Source organism: Gekko japonicus, unplaced genomic scaffold, assembly GCF_001447785.1.
Source record: "Gekko japonicus isolate JY-2015 unplaced genomic scaffold, Gekko_japonicus_V1.1 scaffold4026, whole genome shotgun sequence".
Classification (NCBI taxonomy): Eukaryota; Metazoa; Chordata; class Lepidosauria; order Squamata; family Gekkonidae; genus Gekko; species Gekko japonicus.
In genome coordinates this window covers 7,801-16,066 of record NW_015174373.1, presented here as the reverse complement: position 1 = coordinate 16,066, position 8,266 = coordinate 7,801, and the positions used below count along the sequence as shown (strand labels likewise).

Genomic DNA, 8,266 nt, shown 5'->3' with positions numbered 1-8,266 from the left:
CTTGCACCTGCTGGTGTGACCTTGGGCAAGCCATGGTTCTGATAAGAGCTGCCCTTGAAAAAAGAGTACTTCCTGTCAGAGCTCTCTCAGCCCCACCGACCTCACAGGGTGTCTGTTGTGGGGAGGGGAAGGGAAAGGAGTTTGTCAGCTGCTCTGAGACTCCTTTGGGTAGTGAAGGGCGGGGTATAAATCCAATCTCTTCTTCTTCTTCTACCTCCCAGGGTGTCTGTTGTGGGGAGGGGAAGGGAAGGGAGTTTGTAAGCCGCTCTGAGACTCGGAGAGCCAGCTTGGTATAGTGGTTAAGTGCGCGTACTCTAATCTGGGAGAACCGGGTTTGATTCCCCACATCTCCACTTGCACCTGCTGGATGACCTTGGGCAAGCCTTAGTTCTGATAAGAGCTGTTCTTGAGAAAGAGCAGTTTCTGTCAGAGCTCTCTCAGCCCCACCTACCTCACAGGGTGTGTTGTGGGGAGGGGAAGGGAAAGGAGTTTGGAAGCCGCTTTGAGACTCCTTTGGGTAGTGAAGGGCGGGGTATAAATCCAATCACTTCCTCTTCTTACTTTCACTCCCAGATCTCCAGGAATTTTGACACCCAGACTTGGCAAAAAAAACCCATATTTGAGTTTCGTGGGGCTAGGGTTGTCAACCTCCAGGCAAGGCCTGGAGATCTCCGGGTATTCCAACTGCTCTCTAGACAACAGAGACCAGTCCCCCCTGGAGAAGATGGCTGCTTTGGAGTGTCGTCTCCGGGGCTTTTTTTCTGGGGGAATGTGCCGGAAGGGAGTTCGGGAACCTCTTCGACTGAATTCTTTTGAAAACGTTTAAAAGTTCATGAGTTTTCAGTATACGGATTGAAAACTTCATTTCTCTCTTGAGAGTTCCGGCAACGCTCCCCCTCCAAAAAGCCCTGATAGTCTCCATGGCATTATGCTGCACTGAGGTCCCTCCCAATGCTCCCTCTAAGCTGTGGAGTCTTGTGAGCAAAAAATGCTACTTTGTGAGCTACTAACAAGCAAAGACACAAAGGAAACCGTACAAAAAGTGCTTATATTACATAAAACAGCCCCTATATAGACAAGTAAAGTCAAGGGAAAGGTTTCCCTTGCTCGAAAGCCAGTCGAATCCGACTCTAGGGGTGCGGTGCTCATCTCCGTTTCCAAGCCGAAGAGCCAGCGCTGTCCGAAGACATTTCCATGGTCACGTGGCCGGCATGACTAAACACCAAAGCTCACGGAACGCTGCTACCGTCCCACCGAAGCGGTACCAGTTTATTTACTTGCAATTTCTTGCTTTCGAACTGCTGGGGCCACAGACGGGATAACCAAAGTGCTTATATGTATATTCCTCCAGGTGTACGGTCAAAGAAGAAGTCCTCACAGAGCCATGATGACGAAATTCTCTGGAGTAAACTTCTGTTTCGTAGAAAACTTCTACAGGTGCCGTTAAGGCTGTATGGATTAGCTTGCCCGCTTTGTGAGAACTCTGTAAGAATCGTAAGAATTGTTTACATGTCATGGGTCAGGATTTTGGAGTGCCCGTGTAAGGAAAAGATTGGTATCTACACAATAAGGAACGACACAATTGACCAGTTGATGTTCAGAAGAAGTTTTCTACGAAATGGGAGTTTACTCTGGAGAATTTCATCATGTACCTGGGGGAATATACATATAAGGACTTTGGTTCTTTACAAATTTATACTTTGTGAGCTACTGGCATTACAGTTGTGAGCGAGCGATTTGGCTGCTGCATAAATTAGTTTGCTCTGGAGCCCTCCTTCCCGAGCTCAGACAAAAATGTGTGCGAGCCAGAGGCTAGAAAGCCGTGAGCTGGCTCACGCTAACTCAGCTTAGAGGGGACGCTGGTCCCTCCGCTCTTGAAACCCAGCCCTCCCCAGGCTCCACCCACAAAATCTCCAGGAATTTCCTAGCTATGAGTTGGCTCAGGAGGAAAAGGCTGAGCCCGCACCCTCCTGGTACAGAGATATTTTACTCAACGCTGATTTCCCAGTGTCTAAGCTCAAGTGGTTAAGACGCTGAACTGCAGGCTGTGGAAGGTCGGTAGTTCAGCAGTTCGAGACCCGGGTGCCGCATGACGGAGTGAGCTCCCGTCTCTAGTTCCAGCTCCTGCCAACCTAGCAGTTCGAAAGCAAGACATTGCAAGTAGATCAATAGGTACCACTTCGGTGGGAAGGTAACAGCATTCCGTGCACCTTGGTGTTTAGTCATGCCGGCCACATGACCACGGAAACGTCTTCGGACAGCGCTGGCTCTTCGGCTTGGAAACGGAGATGAGCACCGCAACCCTAGAGTCGGATTCGACTGGCTTTCGAGCAAGGGAACCTTTACCTTTACCTTTTAAGCCCCGTGGAAATAATTCCATCTTGTCCTGTTCTCTTCCCGGCTAGGTCAATCCGAGCCAAAGGCCGCCTCGCAGGCCTCTGCCAGGGAACCCCCTTTTGGCGAAGGAGCGGCCGTCGGCTCCGGGTCAGGCCTTGCTGGTCATGGTGCCGCCCACCAACTTTAAGCCGGCTGGTATCGGTTCCACGAGTCCTGCCTCCAAACCGCTCAAGTAAGTTGCCGGTGAACCCTCGTGATGGGTAGAGAAACGGCCCAGGGGGAGGGGGCGTTGCAGAGATATCCATGGGCAGCAGAAACCGAGGGGAAAACAGATTCGTGTCCTGGCAAATTCTTCCTCCACCTTCCGGGCTAACCTTAGATTTTGTGTCTATCCTTAAAGGAAGTCTGGAGAAATACACTTTAACTATTTACATTAATGAGGATGCCGTTTCAGCACTTGGAAAGGCAGGGGGGGGGACAAGATTGCAAGATTGGGCCCTTGTAGCATTTTTAAATTAGCTGTTTTTTAAAAAAGGCATCGGCGTCTGTGGGTCGTACCTGAGCAATGTTCCCTCTAAGCTGTTGAGTCTTGTGAGTAAAAATTCTACTTTGTGAGCTACTGGCATTAAAGTTGTGAGCGAGCAATTTGGCTACTGCATAAATTGGTTTGCTCTGGAGCCGTCTGTTCCTGAGCTAAGGCAAAAATGTGTGAGCCGGAGGCTAAAAAACTGTGAGCTAGCTCACACTAACTCAGCTTAGAGGGAACACTGTACTTGAGGAGACCGTAATGTCTAATTTGGCCCTCAGTTTATGAAATGTGATCTGGAGGTGCAGTTCTGGAAGGTGCAGTTTATGAAATTTGATCTGGAGGTTCAGTTCTGGAAGCCCGTTTCAAAAAGGACGTGGACAGAATGGAGCGGGTGCAGAGGGGAGCGATGGGGATGATTGGGGGCCTGGAGACCAAGTCCTGTGAGGAAAGGTTGAGGGACTTGGGAATGTATAGTCTGGAGAAGAGGAGGTTGGGGGGGGGAACATGATTGGTCTCTTTTTAAGTCTCTGAAGGGCTGTCAGAGGAGGGCAGGGAGCTGTTCCTGTTGGCAGCGGAGGAGAGGACTTGCAAGAATGGGTTTAAATTCAGGGTGGGAAGGTACCAGCTGGATCTTAGGAAAAACGTTTTGACAGTCAGACTTGTGCCACAGTGGAATCGGCTGCCTAGGGAGGTGGTGAGCTCCCCCTCCCTGCCAGTCTTCAAGCAGCGGCTGGACAAACACTGGTCAGGGATGCTCTAGGCTGATCCTGCATTGAGCAGGGTGGGGTTTGGACTAGATGGCTCGTGATCCTGCATTGAGCAGGGTGGGGTTTAGACTAGATGGCCCGCAGCCCCCCTTCCAGTTCTGAGATGCTATGAGTCCCTAAGCTTTCTTCAAGCAGCGGCTGGACAAACACTGGTCAGGGATGCTGTAGGCTGATCCTGCATTGAGCAGGGTGCGGTTTGGACTAGATGGCCTGCAGCCCCCCTTCCAACTCTGAGATGCTATGAGTCCCTAAGCTTTCTGAGCCTGTGAGGGGTGTGGGTGAAACCCCCAAATCTTGAAGGATCCAGAAAAGTTGATATTTTGGAAGAAAAAATGCCAGAAAATCAGGAAGCGGGAGCATCCAACTGCAAATCCAGACCGCTAAGTGATGTCTTTGTCCTCTCTTTTCCTCTCCACAGATCGGCGCCACCACAGAGGTGAGTATCACCTTGTGACTGCTATAAGGAGAGGCCCTGTTTGTGATCCACTGCTATTCCCCAAAGCAGGCTCGAGGCAGAATTTAGATTTAGCGGTTTGCACAGAGACTCGTTTGTTTTATCGATTGATTTGTGGGCTTCATGTATAGTCTGCTTTTTCCACCGAGACGCAAAGCAGATTGCTCAGTGCAATACCGGACGCTGTAACAGAAGCAACAAACAGAGCTGTGGAACGGGATTACGGAACTGGAGAACGTTGCATGAAAATTGGTAGAATGTCTACGTCCGAACAGGATAATGTGTGCAACAACACACACAAAAAACACGATTACAGATTCAGAGACGCTATGCGACGTATAAGTTCAGCAACAATTAAAGAAATGAAAGCCACCTAAAATTTCACAGATGTTAACGAGACACCGTGTTGCCGCTTTGCAGGGGTAGCGGCCCAGATTAAGCGAGATGCAAAGTCCCACGGGAACGTGATTTTGCTTTAGCCCACTGTAAGACTCTGCAGTAACTCTCAGACGCAATAAGTCCATATATGGATTTTATTAGCAATCAGGAAAGTTACAGGTGAATCAAAGGCTTTGACAGTACTGGCAGGTAATTCAAGTTTAGCTCTTACGAGAACTTTGGTGCGGCCCACATTCATACGTCATGGTTACATGTGATAGAGACAGGTTAACAAAGTACAATTAAAACTGTGAGAATGTTTATCTAGTGGACTTCCTGCAAGGCCAAGGGACATCATGAGAAGCGAACAATCTCCTGGCCATTGTGGAGGAGGTTTCTCATAAAAGAGTACCAAGCGCACTATCTACAATAAACAACCAAGCATGTCTCAACTACCCCCTTGTCCTGGGAATGTCAGAGGAGGACTTTGTATAATAGTCGATTCATAGCTAGCAGGTGTTACAGTCAGCCTGAGAACAAGAAGCCAGTGTGAGAATACAAAGATAAAGCTTTTGGGATAGTATGCAAGCAAGCAGGGCAATTATTTTTATTTATTTATTTATTTATATTTAAATTTATACCCCGTCCTACCCCGGAGGCTCTGGGCGGCTTACAGGGGAGTATATGTTTATTTATTTATTTATTTATATTTAGATTTATACCCCGCCCTACCCCGGAGGCTCAGGGCGGCTTACAGGGGACTAAGTGTCCGATTAAAACAATACAATATGATTTAAAACAATAAGTTACAATAAAATATGAACAATTTACAACAACATTCCAACAAGTTTCAAACCAGAAGAGGAAGATCTTATCTCACATAGCTACCAATGATCTTATCCTAGAGCCGTGTTTAGCACCACGTTCCACCCTTAGGGGCCAGGCAATCCGATGTTAATTCGCTGGGGCATAACAGTGGCGGCGGCTCCTATCCAAAGGCCTGGCGGAAGAGCTCCGTCTTGCAGGCCCTGCGGAACTGAGAGAGCTTTGTACAATTAGCTAGGTACATCAGAACACCAGTGCGTATCCAGACTGATCCCAAACCAAGGGTCCGATTCTGACACCCACATTCGTTGGGTTTTAAAACATACTTGAACGCGAGCGGAAAGCTGGCCAGCATTTCTGTGGGCTTGGCTGGGGGCAGGCATATCTCCTAGCGAAAGTTCTTCAGGCCAGATCTTTATAGCCAAGATTCCTGCTCTATCAGTAGAACTAGCTGAGTCCAGGAGCCTCTTGGAGCATGAGAATTTCAGTGTATGAGGCTGGTCCTGCATTGAGCAGGGGGTTGGACGAGATGGCATGTATGCCCCCTTCCGACTCTGTGATTCTGTGATTCCATGAGATGCAACATGGGCAACTCATCAAGATGTACAATATTTCATATGCCCCTGGATCTACTTAGGCCGAGTCTGCAATGCTCAAAGCTCCAATGGGAGTGCTCAGGTACAAATAGAAAAGAATCAGCCAAATTTCATTGGCTTCTAAGGTGTTACACGCAAATCCCCATTTATTGACGGGCTACTATTGTATCACGTTTGGCCTTTAGGGCTGAAAGTAGTTGGCTTGAGAGACATTGGTCTGACTTTCTGTTACGTTATGTTGTCGAAGGTTTTCACGGCCAGAGTTCATTAGCTGTTGTAGATTTTCCAGGTTGTCCGGCCGTGGTCTTGGCATTGTAGGACCTGACGTTTCGCCAGTAACTGTGACTGGCATCCTCAGAAGTATAATGACAGCCCTACCCCACCTTCCGGAATAGATATAAATTACCTGCTTACCATTTTCCTTCTCACCTTGACACAGAGAGGACTCCGTCTTTCTGTGTTATACCTCTGAGGAAGCCAGTCACAGCGGCTGACGCGTCAGGCCCTAAAATGCAAAGCCCACAGCCAGACAACCCGGAAAATCTACAACCGCTAATTTCTGTTACGTTGTTGTTGTCACTGTTGTTTTTATTGTTCTTTTTTCCCCGTTGTTTACCAAATTATTATCTGGAGTTTCTGCCCTTACAAGGGCCACCAAGGGAGCTAACGATTTAAAATGTACAGTATAAAATCAGATTTTAAAGCCATTGAAATCAGCTCCCCCCCCACCCCAACATGCATCATTAAAACAAATCGAAAAAGTTAAAATACATACCAAGACATAAAAAGGAGCAATGAAAACATTGGTTAGGAAGAAGGAATCACTGACAGAATGCCAAGCAAAAGAAAAGTCTTCTCCCACTGGTGGGAGATGGCAACAGAAGGGGACAGACGAACCTCCCTGGGGAGTGAGTTCCAGAGCTTTGGGGCCACCACTGAGAAGTCCCTCTCCCAGGTTGCCAGAAGGCAGGAACACGCAAAGCAGGGCCTCCACAGATGATAGTAGTGGTCAAGGCAGGTTCATAAGAGCGTTGGCGAGTCAGTCCCAGTCAGCAACCTGGCAGATACCCCCGAGCTCGTGTCTGGACCAATGCTCCCTCTAAGCTGTGGAGTCTTGTGAGCAAAAATTCTACTTTGTGAGCTACTGGCATTCAAGTTGTGAGCGAGCCATTTGGCTACTGCATAAATCAGTTTGCTCCGGAGCCCTCCTTCCTGAGCTAAGACGAAAATCTGTGAGCCGGAGGCTAAAAAACTGTGAGCTGGCTCACACTAACTCAGCTTAGAGGGAACACTGGTCTGGACCCTGCCATTCTTTCTCCTCCTGGCATCTGACTCACAGTCTCTCTCCTTCTCCTCTAGGCCTGTTCCCGGTTTGAAAGTCCAATTGGCTTCCCGCCACTTTCAGAAATGACATCGGTGGAGACGAGGATCCCAGCTGATGCTTGGTGGACTTCCTCATCTTCCTCATTTGCACTACTGCGGTCAACGCAGGGATTTTTTGCTACCAAAGACAGTACTTTTTATAATAGGGGACTGGTTTTGCCAATAACGAAGAAGGGGGACTGGGGGGAGAGTTGGCCCAAGGAATCGGTACCGAGATGCCATCAAGGGCTGCAGGGGTGGGGCCTTTAACCAGCCACCGAGGCAGAACGTTCATTGCGCCTGTCCCGTGGATCGCTTCCCGTGGCTTCCGCCGTCTAGACCCCCTACGACTGCCGGTTTATGGAGAGCATAGTTCTGACCATGCAAGCGGCTTGAGAAGTGGTGGACTGCGATTAGCTACCTCCTTGTTTTGCACAACCTCGTGGGATAATCCCTCCTCTTCCTCTTCTACCGGAGCTCAAGGGTTGGATGGTGTCCATGAACTGGTTTGTCATGGAGTCACATGGGTCTTGAGACTGTTTTCCAAAGGGTGCAGTGTCCTCTAGTGGCGACGTCTGTTACTGCTCCGGTGGACAAGTGAACCTTGTGTACCTCATCCTGGAAGGCGCAGCCCAGCCTCCTGCACACAAATACTTACGAACCCTCTTGGACTACCAGTAGGGTTGCCAACTTCCAGGTGGGGCTTGGAGAACTCCCGGAATCACAACTGATCCCCAGACCACAGAGATCAGTTCCCCTGGAGAAAATGTCTCCTTCGGAGGGTGGACTCTATAGTATCATACCATGCTGTGGTCCCTCCCCTCTCCAAATCCTAGCTTCCCCAGGTTCCACCTCCAAAATCTCCAGAAATTTCCCAACGTGGAGCTGGCAGCCCTACCTACCAGTGGTCCTCCCTCTCCTCCGTGCCCATTAGCGTTGTCCTGGTTCCCTTTGACTGCTCACAATGCCGTAAGCTTTGTTTTGTCGGGTAGGAGTCTTAGCAACAAATGCTTGCAAT

At 49.0% G+C, this 8,266-nt stretch overlaps 1 protein-coding gene across 1 annotated transcript in view; it reads left to right on the top strand.

Annotated features, from left to right (window-relative positions):
* Nucleotides 1-7,986, top strand: part of LOC107121440 (disintegrin and metalloproteinase domain-containing protein 33-like) — a gene marked incomplete at its 5' end in the record, with an annotated part of 89,634 nt that extends 81,648 nt beyond the window's left edge. Inside the window, 3 exons of the mRNA XM_015424348.1 lie at nucleotides 2,406-2,569; nucleotides 4,052-4,069; nucleotides 7,246-7,986. Of these exons, the coding sequence (XP_015279834.1) occupies nucleotides 2,406-2,569; nucleotides 4,052-4,069; nucleotides 7,246-7,297 (234 nt within the window). The remainder of the gene's footprint in view (nucleotides 1-2,405; nucleotides 2,570-4,051; nucleotides 4,070-7,245) is intronic.
* Nucleotides 7,987-8,266: the final 280 nt, after the last annotated feature.